Source organism: Falco peregrinus, chromosome 9, assembly GCF_023634155.1.
Source record: "Falco peregrinus isolate bFalPer1 chromosome 9, bFalPer1.pri, whole genome shotgun sequence".
Taxonomy (NCBI): Eukaryota; Metazoa; Chordata; class Aves; order Falconiformes; family Falconidae; genus Falco; species Falco peregrinus.
The window spans coordinates 31,462,652-31,481,993 of NC_073729.1; the positions used below are offsets into that span (position 1 = coordinate 31,462,652).

At 47.6% G+C, this 19,342-nt stretch overlaps 1 protein-coding gene across 2 annotated transcripts in view; it reads left to right on the plus strand.

Annotated features, from left to right (window-relative positions):
* The first annotated feature begins 2,511 nt into the window (after positions 1-2,511).
* Positions 2,512-19,342, plus strand: part of KCNB1 (potassium voltage-gated channel subfamily B member 1) — a 133,089-nt gene continuing 116,258 nt past the window's right edge. The window contains exons 1-2 of one of the 2 annotated variants that reach the window (XM_005235922.3): positions 2,512-2,702; positions 4,763-5,415. In XM_005235922.3, coding sequence (XP_005235979.1) covers positions 4,849-5,415 — 567 coding nt within the window. In that variant the 5' untranslated portion in view covers positions 2,512-2,702; positions 4,763-4,848. Of the gene's footprint in view, positions 2,703-3,245; positions 3,647-4,762; positions 5,416-19,342 lie in introns of those variants that run through there. The other variant, XM_055814478.1, reaches the window with a different exon arrangement.

A 19,342-nucleotide genomic window follows, 5' to 3' on the forward strand; every position in this document is an offset into this window, starting at 1 on the left:
CAAAAGGGGCTTTCAGCAAGGGACAATGTGGTGGTGGAGCCCAGCTGCTGCTGCTGTTGTCATCCAAGCTCTGCCTAAGTTTTTCAAGGAGGACCTTGTCTCTTTAAGGTTCATTTTTGGATTGTATTTTGCTGTCTGCTTCCAGTATTCTTCCCTGGTATTCCAGTATTTCCATGCTCCTGGGCTCTCAGTAGCGCAAGTCACTCTGCATTATGTATCTCAGTTCTTTTTGCCCTTTTCAACACTTGCTACAGTTCTCTGCCAAGAAACCTGGTAATTTTTTTCCCGTTTAAGGGGAAGGATTTTGGACTACAAAAGAAAATCTCCATTGTACTTAAAGTGTTTCTATGCTGGAAAGAAAATCCCTGGAAACTAAGGGAATCCTTAAAGGGACATAACAGGAAACACTGTAACGGAGACAGCTTATTGTGTATAACTGTCCTTCCCACTCACCAGGATGAGTACAAGGCCCTTGGGCTGCAAGAACAATAGGTGTAATTGTTACATCTTATAGCTCATTTTAGAATGTGAAATCCAGTATCCTCCAGCATCAGGAACCAGCCAAAAATCATGGGCCACCAAAGCTGCTGTGCCCATCTCTGCTGGAAACCCATTGTTCCAAATACCATTGCTGTGTCGGGGCTGAGCGCTTGTTTACTGGTGAGGAGTATTTCTTTTCTCACAGCCTTTTGTTCTTCTTTGACCAGTAACATGACGTAAATTGCCCTCCCCTCTTGCTTCGCAGGATGGACAGGAAGATGCCAGACTGTTGTATAGGCGTGGGTGTTTGCGAAGATGTGACACTTTTCCTGATGCAGGCAGAGGAGTCACTGCAGATCAGCAGAGGGATATTTCCACATTTAGGCTGAGCCTATTTCCCTGTCACGTTGTAGCTCAACAAACACTGTCTTAAGGACCTTTCCTGCCTGGCAGGTGTAATCCAGATATGTGTATATTACTGACTGTGAGCCCAGGAGAACATGCATTTGTTGGGCTCTGCCTATTTCCTCTAAAGTACTTGAGGTTTAAGGTGTTTCCTTGTGAAGAACTGCTGTAGTACCTGGAAAGGAACAGGGGTTGCCACGGACTGCATTCAAGCATTTGGCTGGCTCCATAGGCTGTGGAAATAACAAACCATAAATTAAGTTTGCAGAAGCTCAGAGTACAAAAATCTCAATTGAAATGTATATCCAAACCAGGGGGTTAGATAACCTTGGAGAAGAGTGAGCAGGCTGCACAGCTCTGCATCCTCAGGCCTGCACTGCCCCTTGTTGACAAACTCTCCATCTTGGGACAAGAAATGCTGTAGGGAACAGATGTCCTGGGGGTGGAAACACCCTTTCCTCTCCCCAGACTCCTGGATCACCCCAGGCACAGCCAGTTGGAGGGTCTGTCCTGAGCAGGGCTCCCTCTCACAGCTTCTACCTGAGACTCTAGTATGGTTTTTCAGTACTGGCAAGAAGATGCGTGGAAGGGTGAGGAACAGCAGTGGAGGAGTCTGTGCTTCCATGCTACCCCTTCACGTGCCCCCCTTCACAGCTGGTTCACTGGCCTCTTGGCAGAACATGTGAATGACATTGGCATGGTAGCAAGAGTGATGCAAGAAGATACAAATGCCTTGCTAATAAACCCAAGTTGCCTCTCTCCCAGTGATTTAACTGCATTGAATCTGATGCATCTCCCTGCATTTGGCTACTTGTCATTTTCCCTCCCAGCACCCTCTTCCCACAGAAGAGCAGACTGCATTTTCACAAGGGGAGATGATGTGCCCTGGATGCCAGTGCTAACAAAAACCTAACTTGCTCTCCTATAGCATCTGCCAGCTGGAATTTTCAAAGCATTTTGTAATCATTAACAGGTTTGGTTTCCTAGCCCTGAGGAATGGTCGTCTTCTCTGCTATAAGAGGAGTAAAGCAGGGTCTGGAGGTGAAATGACGAGAAAGTCAGGGGAGATCTGTTCACCTCTGGATACTGCTTATAGGTTTTCATGGGGTAGGAGGAGCTACTTCAGTGGATGGGTATTGGTCTGGGATTACACTGGTCAACAGATTTTATTGCCAGTTCTTCCTTCCACTCCCTCTGGGTGATCTTGCTTTTCTATATCTTATTTTCCCCATCTGCAAAAGGAAGGTAGTGACCCACTTCTAAGAAATTCTGAAATTTACAGTTGATATACAGTTGTGGGAGGTACTGGAGAAAAACAAACACTGCCTGGGATTTCAGAAAGCTATCTCTAAGGAAGATGTGGACATTCAAAACCAAATATAAAAGCATAACATCAACATTGTGTATGCTGAGCAATGGGAGACTGGTGGGGGCTAGGGAGAGAAGCATAGAAAGAAGGGAAAAGCAGCACTGAGACTCTTTTTCCCCTAGTTAATCACATAAAATCAGACACTGGGCTCCTATTTTAGAAACCTGGTAGCAGGAATTGTCACTAGAGTCCAAAAGCCATGGTCAATCAATACAAGAGGACAAAGGGCTAACGAGCATTGCATTGCCGGATACCTCTGGTACACCAGCCTAAGCAGGTGAACTGCATTAAGTGCTAATGTACCCATTAAATGGTACTAATGGAGCTCCAGGCAAGGTCCATTTCCCTTGTTGGGGGTGAAGGCAGAAGGCAAGGACAGAGGGATACTTTAAATGCTGTGCTGTTGCCTGGAAAGTCGCCCTTTTTTCCACTTCTGCTGTATTTTCAGGTTAGTGAATGCTCCTTTTTATTATACTTACAATCCTAAGCAGCAGCACAGACCTGTATCCCCAATACATGTAACCACCCTGAGAAGAGGGTCTTTCCCCTGCCGAGGGGCTGCCGAGGGCCCGGGTTGCTCCCTGCTCAGTGATGTGCAGCCTGGCTGGGCTCAGCTGCTCCTGGCTCAGCCAGCAGGGCCTGGGAGCCGGGGGGGGGGGTGGCCCTGCTGGGCTCCCAGGCGCTCTCGGCTCAGCATTCATCTGCTGGCACCAATCCCTGCTCCTATTTGCACGGGTGATACCACCGGGAGCTGGAGGATGGTGGGAAGAGCCCCATCCCCCTAAGGAGGGATGCTGCGGCTCTTCCCTCCCCCCCCCCGGTGCTGGGTCTGCTCCAGGCGCCTCCCCCGCTGTAAATCAGCCCCGGGGCGGCGGGGCCCGGCCAGGAAAGCGTTAACCTTCCCTGCAATGCTGCATCCCAGCTCACGGTGGAGCTGCCTTCCTCTCTTCCACCCCCAACTTCCAATTCACTCCAAACAACTCCGGGACAGAATTGCAGGGAAAAGCCGGCGGTTCAGCCTAGACTTGTTGATCTCCGTTCCGAGGCAGCAGGAGGAAGTGCTGGAGCTTTCCTTTGTGTCCGCGCCGGCAGCGGGCTGGGGGGGGCGGGGGCAGATGCGGCTTCGGCGCTGACTGTAGGCAGGAGCGAGGAGCCGCAGCCGAGGGAAGGCCTGGGAAAGCTTCCTGCCGAGGGATCCGATTTACCTCGTTTCCCTTCCCCTCCCCCCGGGCTCCGTGGACAGCCGGGAGCGCCACCGCCATCCCTCCGCCTTGAGGCTGCCCGCGGGGGGATGCGAGCGGGGCCGCCCCTGCTGCCCGCCCCGCCGCACGATGTAGCCGCCCTCGGCCCCGCACAGCCCCGCACCGCCTCGCTGGGAGCCCGCAGGAGGAGGTAGGTGCGGGCCGGGCTCGGGCGAGGCGAGGGAGCCTTTCCCCGTGCGCGGCGGCGGCGGCGGGGAGCAGCCCCGGAGGCGGCCTGGGGGCAGCGGCGGTGTCTCGGTTTTGGGGCTGGGGGGGGACCTGGATCGGCGGGGAGGGGAGCAGAACCCCCGGGGCTGTGCCGGCTGGGCGCGGGGGAGCCGTTCCTTTCCGCGCCGGGGTTTCTCTTCGTGCCATCTTGTGTAAGCAACAGTGCTCAGGGCTGTCATAAGCCACCCGGCTTTGCAGGGAAGGCTCGGGGTTTTTCCTTGTTCCGATTTTCGTTGATTTCTTTGTTATGCGGAGGTTGGCGTGGGGGTGTGGGGGGGCATCCCTGGGTAGCCCGGAGAGGTAGAGTGCGTCGTTAGAGTGGCTGGAGATAGCCCCCCTCCCCCTTTTCCCTTCCCCAGCTCTTTCCTCGGGGAAATTTGCAAGCCTGGAGTTATAGAAAGCTTCCGCGCCTCCCTGTCGCCTGCAGGGCCGGGGGCATCGCCGGCTCCGAGGGCGGGGGGTGCCCCGGTGGGGTCGTAGGGGCACCCGGGGTCCGGCAGGGCCGCTCTGCGGGAGGGAGCGGCGGCGGGGCCGGGCGCTCGGGAGACGGCGGTGGCGGGGCCGGTGCGCTCCCAGCCGGTCGCTCCGGGATGGGTGACAACGCGCCAGCGCACCCCTGGCCAGCGGCCCGGCGCCTTCTGGGGCGCGTTGCTGAGCTCTGCTCTCCCCTCTCGCTCGGCAGCTCCCAGACCTTTGCTAGCAGAGGCTCCCGGGGCCGTGTCCAGCCTCCGCGCCTCTCCCGGACGGGGTGTGCGAGCGACCCTCCCGGGGCGCCGCGGGGAGGGGGGGGGACCGGGACCGGGCCGCCGCCCGGGGGAGCTCGGCGGCAGCGCCCGGGCCGACACGTGGGAGCGGGCGGCCGCCGGCACCGCGGGCGCGGACAGCGGCCGGCCGCCGGAGCGCGGTTCAGCACCGCCAGTGCGGACAGCGCCGCCGCCCCCCCGGCAGATTAGCGGCGCCCGGCGCTCCCCCGCGCGGGGATCAGGCGGCGGCGGCGGGGGGCGGCGGGCGGGGACCCACGGCTTGGCCTCTCTTGCAGCTCCGGGCATGGAGGGGAAGGAGAGGTGAGGAGAGCGTCCTGCCCCACGCCGCACCTTGGAGCGTCCAGCCTGAGGGGGACCAGCGATGCCTCTGGGGATGAATAAGCATGGATCTCGCTCTACTACCTCTTTGCCTCCGGACCCCACCGAGATCGTCAGGAGCAAGGCCTGCTCCCGAAGGGTCAAGCTCAACGTGGGGGGGCTGGCCCACGAGGTTCTCTGGCGGACCTTGGACAGGTTGCCACGGACCAGGCTGGGTAAGCTCAGAGACTGCAACACACATGACTCCCTCATGGAGATCTGTGATGACTACAACCTGGAGGAGAACGAGTACTTCTTCGACAGGCATCCCGGGGCATTCACCTCAATCTTGAACTTCTACCGTACTGGCAAGCTGCACATGATGGAGGAGATGTGCGCCTTGTCCTTCAGCCAGGAGCTGGACTACTGGGGGGTGGATGAGATCTACCTGGAGTCCTGCTGCCAGGCCCGCTACCACCAGAAGAAGGAGCAGATGAATGAGGAGCTGAAGAGAGAAGCTGAGACACTGAGGGAAAGGGAAGGGGAGGAATTTGATAACACTTGCTGTGCTGACAAAAGGAAAAAGCTCTGGGACCTCCTGGAGAAGCCCAACTCCTCCGTAGCGGCCAAGGTAAGAGCTTCACGTTTCTTCTCAAGCCTTGTCTATATTGGCTCATGACTGGTGATTCTTACAAGGTGTTGTCCTGCTAACGTTGCTTTCATGTCTGGAGGCTTGTGGATGCTCAGAGTGAAGGGGAGAAAGGCCTCTCGGATGCAAACAAGTTTTAATTTTTTTTTTTTTTGGGGGGGGGTGTGTGGCGGGTAGTTTGGAAGGGATCTGGTTTGAGGCAGCCCAGGCCGCTCAGTGTGGGAGCAGCTCCACTGCCCTGTGGGTCAGTGTACATGGATTGCTGTGGCTAGAGGTTGTAGGCTTGTTATCCAGTGGCCGCCTTGGTGCGTTTTGTAACAGAGATTTCTTTGGGCCTAAAATGTGTGTCTCCTACTGCTTAATCAAACTGGCCTTTAAGAAGAGGAAATGTATTTGAACTTTAAGACCCAGTTCTATTCAGGAAATAACGCCTCCCCTTCTAAGGCTTAACTTAAAATTTTGCAGCGAAACACATCTCCTAGTTGTTTGCATCATGTGCTCCAAGGCGGTGGATCTGCTAAAGCCAGTGTTTGAATTTCATCCTTTACCTGAATCCAGCCTATTTTAAGTCGCCCTGTGCAATACTGCTGCAGCTCTGTCTCTGTCAATAGTTGAAGTGTTGCTTACTCTGAAGTTGGTACCGGTGCAACAGATCTATTTGAAGGCGCTTGGAAGATAAGATCCATGTTAGGAGAAACCAATGTCAGAGTTGGTTCTGATAATTTAGCTGTCTCATGTTAGTCACGTTCTTTAGTGAGGAAAATCTCTCTGAACGCAGTGATTCAGTAACCATGGGGACAAAAGTGAAGGGGGAGAGGTTGAAAACTGTGTGATGAATAACTGAAAAGCACGACAGACAGAGCAGTAGGGACCAAAACTTGAATTTTTTATGGACCAGTGTCCTCACAGTCTGGCAAAGTAGTAGAAAGAGGCCCCAGCTATCTCTTTAACGTCACCTCCCTGTTGTATGTACATTTGCAAATGCAAACCTTGGCTCCATCTCATAGGGAGCCTGGCTTTGGTGGGCCACTTATGAAAACAGACTTCTTCTTTCCCTCTTTTCTCTTATCAAAATGTTGCGCATCATGAACCAAGAGCATGTGTGGAAGTTTGGGGAAGGGATTTTATGAAGTGTGGAGCTAAATGGCTCATTCTGGCAGGGGAAGGGAGAGGCATGGTCGGCTGCTGAACCGATTATCACTTCTTTAATGACAAACGGAGGCCCAGAATGTCTCTTTTTCTCCAATGGCACAGATGACACTGTGCTGAATGCATTAATCATTTATAAGTCTCCTTTGGCACAGTCCTGGAATCCTGAAACACAGGCCCCGGGCTTTGCTGTCTGTGGCACTGACTCAAAATCCATTAGAGACTGTTGATGTTCATGATTTATTGTATATGAGCAGGGGTCATTCTTGCCAAATAAGTGTCTTTTGTGATTTATAAATGAAATACTGTAGTATCATTTTCCGAGAAAATTCTCGGAGTAAGTGCATTCGGCATTGCAGGCTTTGGATTAATTGAGAGGGAATGGTAATGCATTATTACCCTTGATGTTTAAAGCGACCATTCTGTGACTTCATTACTGTAATGAAAATGGTGCTGTACGTTCTCAGACCTCAGATATTCCAGCAGTTCCCAAACACCAATTTCTACTCAATTCAAATGTAGCAAGGAAAATGTGCATGATGAACAATTAGCTTACCAGGCAGGGACAGAAGAGCTGCTAAGCCTATTCTTTATCCGATTTTCTCCCTGCTGCTGGATAGCTTTTCTCTCATGCCAGAGTATGCCCTTTGCTTTGATCACCTTCATGAGAATTCATTCCACACATTGAATAGGCTGGACCAAATCTCCTACTCCTGATGGAAGGATGTGGGGAGAGGGACTTGGCAGCCTGACCTGTTATCTGACCTAGCTAGCTGTGCCTAGGCTCTGTTTTCAGGCTGAATTTTTCTAAATCTGACAGCTCCTGGCCAGCTTTCCTCAGCTGTCTGCTCAGTGGAGCACTTTCGCTAAGGCCACGGGCCTCCAGGAACTTCTGTCACCTTTCCTAAAGCCAGGCTCCATCTGCTTGGCCAGGTCTGGGAGCTCAGACTGTTCCTATGGAAAGGGAACAAAGTAAACTATTCTGAGGTTTAATGACTGTCACTGAAAGACCTAAAATCACCATTGGGAAAATCTGTACTAATCTCACCTATTCTTTTTCTTCAGAGTGCCACTCAATGCAAAGTTTTTTTTTCCATTTAAATGTAACAAATCGAGGCTACCTTCATGTTTCCTTTAAGAAGTCTAGAAAATGGCTACAAATGCAGGTTCTCCCTGAAACCTAACACAAACCCCTCTGTAAGCCATGTCCCACCACCTAACTCCCGCTCCAGCATGGTGAGCTTTCTTGCCAGCTGTCAACGTTGTTTGTATTTTCACGTTTTCTGCACAACACTTGACCTGACTCCTCCATAACAGCTTGCTGCAGAGCTTCTTATGGTTATACTGGGACTGGTTGAATACTGAAAGTGTGAGTTGTGTTTTACTTTTTTTTTTTTTTTTTTCCCCAAGGAATTATGTGATAAACCTCAGGATGCAAAACAGCATTCAAATAGGAGAAGAATCCCCCAGACCTTAAATTTTGTTGCTTTTTTTACCCAGTGGGGATTTATCCATATCTTTTGGCTAATCTGTCTGGCTTTTAAACTAACCACCTCATGGCAAGCAGTGTCTTATTTATGTGCAATGCTTCACCCTGTACGTGACTGGAGAGAACACTGTTAGACTTTACAATACCCACTCTATGAGAGCCTCCCGATTTCTGCAATGAGGAATTGGACAGCTGGTGAAGCCCCGGGCTTGCCTTGTTACCCCCCAGCACTAGCAGAGCTGGGGTGTTTGCTCCTTTCCTATAACACTGCAGTCCCTTGCGGTTGTCACTGAAGCTGTGCTGTCCTTGTGTGAGATGCTCTAAAGCCATGGGGACAGCATTCCCAGCCCTTCCCCAGGCTCAGGCTGGGCAACCGGGGCCCAAACTATTTCACCCACCAGTCCATTTAACTGGGAGGCACTTGCTGTGCTGCACTCCCCTGAGCTAGTCTTGCCCAGTGGGAAAACCCCTATGCACAAAATCGACCAAATGAAAAAATACTTAACCAGAAGTTATTTAAAATACATTGTAAGACTAGAGGGAGAAATTAAAAGTTTTATTAAAGGACCAGTTTCTCCTGTTTCCAGTGACTTTGTCTGTGTACTTCTCAGAAATATTCATTGCAGTCTTCATTGGATGCTTCCTCCTCTTCCTGCAATTGCTGTTTTTGCATGTTCCTGCTTATTTTTATCATTCTCTCAGTCTGTGTGAATAGTCTGGTGGCTGATTTTTGTTTTTTAAACAGTGTTCTTCCTGTACTTTTGTGTACTCATAACATCCATTTTAAACCATAGAGGACACTCTGGTGTTTTCATCTGTCCAGATTTACCCTAGATGAAGATGAGGTGGAGATATTTTCTGGAGTAGCTGTTACATTTTTTGGTATGGTAGATTTCCTTTCCACAGGAAAGAAAAGCAGCTCTCCAGAAGCCAAGCAGAACTGCTGCTTTTTCTTGGGACTTAGTGTCCATGTCAGGGCAGTAGTGACTAGCAGTTCTCCAGCACTCTGGTTTGGGCTTTTAATCTTAATTACTCTTTCCCTTGCCAAGGCTAAGCCTGGGCAGCTTGTTTCTGGTACCCACAATGCAGCTAGCAGCCCTGGGTTTCCAAAGCAGAGGTCCCTCCTGTAGCTGTTGTTTTTACTAACCAAGCTAGTTAGGATCTGTGGGTGTCTTGCCTGCCTGGTGAGACATTCATGCCCCTTGAGAGAGCCAGCCTAGCTGTTATTTCAACTAGTCTTCATGGCATCCTGAAAAATCACAGGCTGCTGTTGTTCTGTGCCTTCCAGTATAAACGAGTAACAAATTAGAACAACTCAACATCTTAACTAACTTATATGGTCTTGGAAATCCTCTGGTCACCTGGACCTTTCCAGCAACTCTGCAAAAATATTGCCCTTTTTGCCCCTTAAGAGGAAAAGAAATCCTTTCTTCTTTTAGTCCTTAGAAATTATTTTCCCGATCAATATTTGAGCAATTAGTGTTGCACAGAGCGGAGGGGGGGAAGTCTGCTCGTCTTACAGACTCCTCTGCATGTGCTGGTTTCATCTATTTTTCTCTTGCTGTCCTGAAGGCTGAGAAAAACACGATGACATCACCCACTTTGCAAAAAGCTTCTCTGCATATCTGCATGTCAAGTAGGATGTGCACTTCCTCTCCTCCTCGCTGCCTCCACTTCCCACTTGTCCCTGTCCTGTTGGGAGCTCAGCTGCAGCAACCCCTCCATTCTGACAGGCTATTTCGCATCCTTTCCCCTGTTCCTACTACGTCTGCCAGTGCAATAATATCACGTTTATCCCTGAAAACATGCAACTCCAATTCAGTAATCTTATTATGCATGCCTCTACATTTGTTGAACAGCTTTTCTCAAGCTGCCCACTGCTCTCTGCTGCTAATCTCTGGATGCATTGCTTAGGGATTGGGGAGGTTGCTCTGTAAGCTCTTTTCTTATTATTGTTGATAGTAGTGACAAAATAAGAATGATAAAGCCTCTTGGAGATGCATTTGCTACATCTAGAGAGTTCTTCCCCCACATGGGCTTTCTATTCCTGGCCCTCCCTTATGGCATGCAGTTTTCATTCATCTCCAAACCTGCCTGAATTTAGCATTCAGCAGAGGAAACCCCTCTCTTTAATTGCAGGGGTCACATCTTAGCCCTGTCTCGTCTGCCTCTGAGGCTACCATCACAGGGCAGATGTTGACTTTGTCTGTTAAAGCCAGATTGCCCATATTTTGCTGGTATCTGTAGCTTTCATTTTTCTGATGCGGCTACTGCCTTGGTTTTCCTGCTATATATAAAAGACTTTTTTTTTTTTTTTTTTTTTTTCCCTTCATCCAAGGTAAACTCCTGTCTTCAGAGATCCTAAAAAAGCAGAACCTCGTTCCAAAGCCTTTCCCCTGGGTTCACTGATTTGCCACTTTGGTCTATAGTTTATTGCTGGGTTTCTAGCACAGTGCTGTCCTGTGGGTGCACAAATCATTGCTGTTCTGTATCAATCTCTTTTCAACCTGCAGCTCCTTTCTGGGGGCTTGTCCTTCCTGTGAACTTCTGAAATCTTTTGTCTGGGGAGCTCTAATTCCTACATCATTCCATGCAACGTGTCCTCTGCCTCACTAGTGACCTTCCCACAATGTATTGCTGTGCTGCCAGATCCCAGAACTCCTCTGCATTACAGCCTCCCTAAACTCCCAGTTTGAGGGGTAGAAGAGAACAGCCTAGTGACACTGCTGGCTTGGTAATAATGTCCTGTGACTGTTTCCTGGCTCTAAAGAATCTTGCTGGGAGTCCTTGTCCAGGGTCTCTCATATGTTACGTCACATAACATTACATTGGTAGTCTCCCACATTTCTAATGCAACATCCCATGTTATTTCCTTCATGGGATGCATCTGCCAACAACTTGTTCTAAGCTCTTCAAGTGGGAGCCTCACCCTTCCAAGGTGATCCTTTCTCTAGACCTGTTACTGCAGCCCTGAGCAGCCCTTGGATCCAGGCAGGCAGCTGCCTGGCAGTTCTGGCCTGGAAATGGTTTGGGTTCAGCAGTTTACAATCCAAGCCTGCAGGTCTGCAGTCTATAAAGAATTTTATAAAAGGGAAGTTAAAACAGTTACACCTGGTAGTTCTTTTGATGTACTTGCCGTACAGTCCATGAAGTATAGTATGCATGAACAGATATATGTACACATACTCCTGGATTGTTAATTTAACCTGTAACTTTCTGCTAGGAGAGCCTGGAGCAAGTCTTCCCTGAGCCTAAGCATCCACATCAGTGGGAGACTGCCTGCCTGCGTGTCACAGGAGGGAAGCAACAAGCTTATGTGCTAGGGCTGAATCCCTTACAGGACGTGCGCTATAGAAATATAGTCAAAGCTATTTTTAAAGCACCAGTTCTCATTTGTACCTTTGAAAAATGTCTCTGAGAAATTAATTCCCTTTGCTGCTCATCATTCTTCCATCCTGCTCAGCCTGTGAGCAGACGTGGTTTAAGGTGCCAACACCACCAGTCAGAAATGTAGGAAATCTTGCAAGAATAGAAAAATCCCTGTTTTGTTCAACTGTAACTGCAGAGGTTTAGTAATAATGGGATTCAGAAGAAAAAGTACTGGGCCTGATCCCCACCCTCCCCTCCCCCAGATATGCTGGTGTGGTGTAATGCACACAATGTGTGGGTGCAGCTTCAGCTTGTACCTGTACAAGGCGCTTGCATGTGCTGCTGAGCCAAGCATGCTGTGCCCCATGGGTGCGTGCTGCCTGCAGCCACAGTCAAGGCTAGCTGTGCAGGGGAGCTCCAGCGCTGTGTGAAAAAATCAATCCTTCTCACTTTTTAAAATACTTTCTTCACTTAACTCTTCTTACACAGTGGGATAAATATCCTTGCCATCACGTTCCTCCTTTTACCTCTTTCCCTTGATCCTGAAGATCACAGTTTTCTTCTGATTTCTTTCAACACAAATACCCCCATGGAAAGGAATAATCCAATGTTACTTTTGCAACGTGAGTGTTGCTATTTGTCATTGCTAATGGCAAAATATTTATGTCAAAGAAAGTTCACAGCTGATCACTTAGTTCTTATAATAAACACAGTCAATATGATTTACTCCATGGAGATATCTGGCAGCAACAGAAGAGGCACAAATGCGGCCAGTGAATGTGAGCAAGACATTAATATTAGCCTTCTCTCAAGAAGTTACACATAGAAGATACACATCGTCACTGCTGCTACCACGTTAAGGCAGACAAGGACCAGACCCTTACTGTTGGGAGAGTTGCCTGGTTTGTTTCCTGGATCTTGAGGCTTAGCTCCATCGTGGGCTGGGTTGGCTTCCCATGTGTTGCAGTAGTACTGGGAGCACTGGCACCATTGGTATGGCAATAGCTGAGCTCAGGCTTGGAGGTCTCTCATTATGGGGCAAAGCTGCTTTGAGGGCCGAGTGGGTATGTTGGCTCTGCATTGCTCTGTGCCATGGACCTATGAGCTAGCAACAGCTCAGGGATCCCTGCCCCACACCCCATCGCTTAACTGTCGCGTCTGAGCTGCTTTAGCTTTGGCACTCTTTATCCTTAAGATGACTTTGCTCTAAGTTTAGTCCCTGGGGCAATAACCACATGTTCACCTCCTGGTGCTCTCAATTAGTACAGCAAAAGTAAACCTTGTAGTAAGCTTCCCCGCTGAGTTTGGCTGGTCTCTGGTTTCTCTCTCCTGTCCTAACTCTTCCAGGCCTCTGTCTCTTTTACAACCTGGCACTAGCTGAACATGTTTACCAGGAGGATTCGGTGAGGTCTTACTCTGATTTTTAATTAAAAAGGTCTACTCTTTATTCTAGGCCAAGCCTGGAAGAGTGCTGAGCACCCCTAAGCAAACACTATGCCTTTGTACCTGCTATAGCCCCTTCCAAAATGCCAGCATTTAAACACACCCCAAGCACATCTATTTTCTAGGTCCCTCAACAGCCCCAGCCCTGCGGCTGTGGAGGAGGAGGTGCTGGCATTCAACTCCCATTGAATGTAATGGGAACAGATGAGTATTATAATGTCTGAACTCATCAAGCAAAGCTCTCAAAATGCTTTGAAAAGATGGATTAGTTAAGGCTAGGACAAACCTGTGATATATGTATTATCCTCATCTTAAAGTGAAGAGGTGATCATTGCCCCAAGGTCAGCAAGGAAGGCTAGGGCAGAGCTGGGGGGGGGTCCTAGCTACCCCCTATCTTGTCACCAGTACATTTTCACGGTATAGATGAACTTCCAGTGGCCTCTGCCTGCAGTGGGGTATTACAGAGGGAAAGGTGCTGGCAGCCCTCTGACAGTTTATTCAAGGGGAAGGCGTGAGAAAGCAAACCTGTCCTTGTTTCCGCACAGGTATTCCTACTTAAATGAGCCCAGTCTGCATGGGAAGGTCCTGGGAAATTTTGTCATGTTTGAGGAATGCGTGGTTACAGGAAAACTGGCAAGTCTTCTAGTAGATCTAAAAGCAGAAGGTCTGTGCTGAGGCATTTTCAGCACGCTGTGGTGCAGCTCTGACTCTAGTGTCAATGGTGTCAAGTGTGTTTGAATAGCAGGAGGGTACATATGTTAGACTATATATGTAAATAGCTGTATTGTGAAATGATAAATCATAATACATATCTAATGTAGTATATGTTGATATGTATGCACACATAGTACATTAAAATTCCTCTTCCATATGGGGAATTCCTTTGTACCAAAATTAACCTATATAAGCAAGGTATTTATTGTCAATTAAGAACTAATCCTAGCAATGAGTTCTGCTTTGAGCACAGAAAACATAATGAGCGACTCAAACATTACTCAACTCGAATAGTATCTAAGACAAAGCAATTGCTGTCTTTGATAGTAACAGTATCCGTGTGAACGTTATGGTCAGAGCCTGGGCTTTCTGGTAGTTTGGGACCTCCCTTCTAGCCTGGCCTCAAAGATGTATTGATGTTTTTAGGAATGTTCCTCCTTTCCCCGTTTGCAAGTCTCACCTAGGCTGTTGTGATTCCTTTGGGTGTTCTTGCTGAAGGTTGCAGCTATTCTGGTCCAATAATGTGGACCACCGATCCCATGGCTGTGGATGTTTTGTGACTGCACCCTGAGGTGCTGGCACTGCAGTGTGGGGAAGGTGGCGTTAACTCAGCACTCTGCCTTAGTTGTGTGCCTGAAGCCTGGGAGTGGGCAAGAGAAATCAGTATCAAAGCAAAAAATGAAGTACTTGTTGGTACCCGAATCTTGTATCGACAGCATTGGTCAGGCATCCATCTAATCTGATAAAAAAAATTGTTGCTAACAAAAGTTGGATTGAACAGTCAAAGCAAATGGAAGGAGCAATTTATTTTAAAGTTCATTTTTTTTCTGCAGTGCATAATCAGTTCCGGTTATTAGAAGTTGAACTTATTCAGTGCTATTTGGACTAGGATTCATGAAGAGTCTTCAGCCAAAAGCACATATTAGGTTTTTTTTATTTTATTTAAGTGCATTTGCTCTTGCTCACTTTTGAGCAAAATGGAGCTGTAAATCTCATTTGCAGTACATAAACACATAAACACCAGAAATGCTATCTTGTCGGTACTGATGGACAAAATGTTTCTAAAACTTAATTATACTTACCAATTTTGTTTTAGACTTAAGGTTCCTTGTGGGTATCTCTTAAAAAAAAATACTAATTTTGCTCAAAAAATAAACTGAAGATGTGAGCAAAGATATCTGTCCCAGTCTTGCTACTTTTTCTGTAGGGAGCAGGAACTGTAGTAAGCACACTTCCACAACACAACAAATCTCTTCCACTTGCCAGGTATGCTTGGCTTGGCTGGTTTCAATGGTATCTAGTGGTGGCATAAACTGGGAATGGAAACATGCTGTGGCACAAAGCACCAGGAGCAGCTCTTTGGTTCCTTGAGGACCCTTTTAAATGACAATGTCCAGTCTTCTCTTAACTTTTTCTGCAGTGATTCAGCATCTGCCCGTCCCTAGCTTTCTCTACCCTGGTATCTGAGTGCATTGTAATTTGTCCTCACGTTTGTCTTGTAAAGGAGAGCAGCGTGATTATCCCAATTTACTTGGAGAGGGTATAGAGGGACTAACTGGCTTATCAAGGTCTGTGATGGAGCAAGGAACAGAGTCATAATCCACCCCTAATCCCAGGACCACTTTTCTCCTCTGGTGCAGCTGGTTTCCAGCCATAAGCATTCAAGAGGCAGCTGCAATATATAAGCGTTTAATGCTTCCATGAAACTGCCTAGGGATCCATCCCAGATTGGGTTTCTTCATATTTCTGGGAATCTTGTTTGTATCTGGCACATTCCCAGCTCTGAAAAACTTCATTCGCACAGCTGTAATTTTTCTGTTTGTTTCAAAATGTCCATCTATTGCTCTGCAGAAATACTTTCTTTTGCATCACGTGCTCCTATCAACCGTAGCAATCACACATTAAACAAACTCTCTTTACTTCTCATAGCTGGTGCATTTGACCACTTCCACTATTAATAATTACCTTCACATCCTTATATTTCTCCAAATCTGTCCATTCCCAAGAACTATGGGTTCATCAAGTGTCTGGATAGAAAAGGAGTGTAACTCTCTTTCTGAAGCCATGTTTGCTGTCTGCTATCAGGAGTTGGAATAGGGAGATTTTTATTTATTTGTGAATTTTTAGTAAATCTGTCCTTCATAGCACTAAAGTTAAATCTTTTTAGAAAAGGGAAGAAAAAAAAAATGTTGTCTCCTCTCCTGTCAATGTGCCAGAAGTTTATTAATAAAACATCATAATTATACATTGCATTTCTTCTCTCCTTTCATCTGAGGATCTTAAAGTGCTTCACAAACATTAATTAAGTGATCCTCATGTCTATCTGGTGCAGTAACTATTATCATCAATCTACACTTAAATATGACAAAGCAGAAGAAATAGTAAATAAGAAAATTTCCCAGATACAGGCAAGAGTAAACCTGATTTAGGAAGGTTTGAGCAGATATTATAATTTTCTGATTGTGTTTTTTGTAAGTGAATCCACTAGTCTGCCTGTCAATGTGTCTGAGCCATTATATCTGAAGTTGATTGGTGTTGGACACAGGCTGAAGACAGCAGTTAGAAGATTTTCTAGACCAACACAGTATTATCTCTGCTGGCAAGAGGGAAGTTGCGACTGGCAGCAGAACTCGTGTCGCTGGTAGAAAGCAGCAGAGCTAGTGGCGGAGGGCTTTCTCCAAAGCCGCCTCTGTGATGGGATTTACTGATCCTTGCTCCAAGAGAGCCTTCATTTGTTATCCTTTGCAGGAGGTGGCCCTGCGGTGCAGCCCATCAAGTGCGTGTAGTGTCCCACAAAGGGTCTTTTTAACCCTCAGCAGACCCAGCTGGCCACCAAGGCTGTCACAGCGATGGGGTCTCTTCCAGTGCCCATACCACATGAGTGCAAGGACCCAAAGCTATAAGCCCAGTGCAGTTGGTCTCACCAAGGTGTCACTACGCAGAGTGGGGGGACATTCACCCTTGAGCCTTTCATTTCTGACTGCTCTCCTGCTCTCTTCCCTTCCACAGGGAGCCACTGCAGAGCTGCTGCTCCCAGGCTGAGTCTGCTTTTGCAGGGGAAGGAGTTTTTGTGGTGTCGCACCTAAGGTAGCGCTCTCCTTTCCATGCACAAAGCCTTAGGAAGTCCTGCACAGGGTCAACTGCAACAGTGGCCTTAGTTCTTTCCCCTCAGCCCATGGACTAAGAGTTGCATGAGCATCTATGTCTTATTATCTTGACCAACATCACTTAGGAATGGGTTTGTTCTCAGAAAGAATAGTTTTTCTTAAGGTAGAACAGAGATGATAAAAAAACCCAACCAAAACCCAACAATGTTCTGGCAGCAAATGCACTCTCATTTTATAGATGTATCTCATGCTTATTGCTAGTGAGCTGGATTAAGTTAGTCAACACATGGTTATTCTTAGCCTCTAGTCTTCCCCAGGTAAGCGTCTGATTGATCTCGGCAGGTTTTACAGCATATAGCTGAGAAAAGCCATGTCTTTTCAATGTGCTACCTGTTACTATGACGAAAGCAGGCTCACACAACAGCAGTTTTGGTTTGCAGTGTTAAGTACCTGCTGGTTTTTGCAAGGTATTAAGATAGATACTGCCTGTGTTGGGAAGGACTACGAGAATGTGGTCTGGCATGGTTTCCCAGGAGGGCTGAAGACCCTCTGGTACCACCAGAGCTCTTGGATACATCAACCCTGAGTTTTGCCTTCTGGAGGAGGTGACAAGCAGCACGAATGACACTTATTTTTAGTTTATTTTGACAAAGTTGTGGGATAGGTAGCTGACTCCAGGTACATTGGGTCCTACTTATTGTTATTTTGATCCTTCAAAGTAAATTTGAAGCAGGTGAGGTGCAGTGTGTGATGCCTGAGTCCTACTCATCCGGGCCTCCCAGCCCCATCTTGACTGAAGCAGATCTTGCCAAAGGGAGCTTTTCAGGAGTCAGAACCTCACACATCCTTCACGCCACCCAAGGTACCAACAGACTCAACACTTGCTGTATGTGTTTTGACCCCTTTCTGACTCCCAGGCTCCTGTATCTGGCTCGGTATGGCAGGACAGGGCACTTTTGGGCTGTCATGGTAAGGAGATACCTCCACCAAGTGTAAGATGTGCTGCATTCTAGATCACGTCAGGTATCAGAGTTCATTTTGCTAATTGACATGTTTGTGGTTTGCATCTGCGTTTACACACAATGTTATTCTATAGGAGTAACTTTAGACTTCTAGCAATCCCAGGGAATGGTCTCATTTAACACCTGTGGCCCTGGCCAAAGCCAGCTTTAGCATATGCAATCTGCCTACTGAAATATAAGACTCCCATCATGCTAGGCAAGTGCATCAGGTCCCACTGGAGTGATACCTGGCTTTTCTTTCCTCTCTTCTGAATGTTAGGGCAGGTATAATTCTGCTATTTTTGCATGTCTGTTAAGTTAAAGAACAAATTTGCTAAAGTTTCTGGCTAGGAATGAATGTCCATGAACAAAACCCACTTGACTTGGTACTTATTTTTAAGGATGCTCTTAAGAGCTTCTTGTAAGTTGGTGTGGAGTACTTCTTAGTTTGCACTGTCTTCTGGAAAACTTGCTTTGTGGTCTAGGTAACGTGGGCATGGCAATGCCACTTCCAGGAGTAATAATGTAATTTGTTGAGTTCATAAACTTCTTGCAGAAAGTTCCATCCCTTTGTTTGGTGTTTACATAGCACTAAGCGCAACACTGTCCTGACTTACAGCTCAGGTGCGCTACCCCAAAACAAGTAATAAATATGTTTTACAGAGAAAACACAAACTGCCGTAGAAAGGTATGGAATTCATTTCCATAATTGCTAATCCCATAACCAAACTGGCCGGTTCCTTGAGGAGAAGTGGCAGAAGGATGGCATGCCTCTGCCTGCTCTTTAACCATGCTGCTTACCTTACCACCCCTAGCTCCCCTAAACTGAGATCCCGGTTTTCAGTAGGACTCTGAGCTGTGCAAAGCAGCGAAGGATTACAGGACCTGTTTGGCTGTCCTCCTCTTGCGGAGACTTGCATGGAAGGCAGTGATCTCCAAAACAGGGAGCAGGGCAGATATGGAGAGAAAGTTATTGCTTTGGCTGTCCCTGCTTAATTCACCTAAGCTGGTTGCATCACAGGTTTTGTCAGTATAAACTAATCCCGCAGCAACTGGGTAGCGTTCCCCCAGGCACTCCATGCCAGCTCTGGTACATGAATGCGCTACTGATACTTTCCACACAAATGTAACCTGTGGTCCTGATTTGAGCAGACCTAGGGATGTGTGTGCAAAGGAAAGATGAACAGCTAGGTTGTACACGCAGTTGCTGTGATTTAGCATGCAAATCAGGTAGCTGGAATACGCAAATATGTCTTGCAGTTTATACAAGCAATTACTTAATCTGTGTGTGGAAAAACAGGATAATTGTGTGCAAATTAGACATATCATTGCATACAGTACAGTTGAGTGTTTAAATGGTCAGCAAATCAGATCCTTTCTATCAGTAATTAATGACTTTTTATCCTAAGGGAAGCTAAGTACTAAGTCTCTTCCTAATTTTATTCTTTTTTCCTTTTCCACCAGGTTCTTAAGCAGTTCACATCTCTGCTGTCATTTCGTCTCTTGTTCCCTACATGATCACCAGCCTGCTGGAATATTTCTTTTCCTTAGCACTTTTTTGGGGGGAGTAAGCCATAATTCTGGTAATAGACTCCCTTTTCCTGCTTGCAGAATGATCTTTTGCACCAAAAGTACAT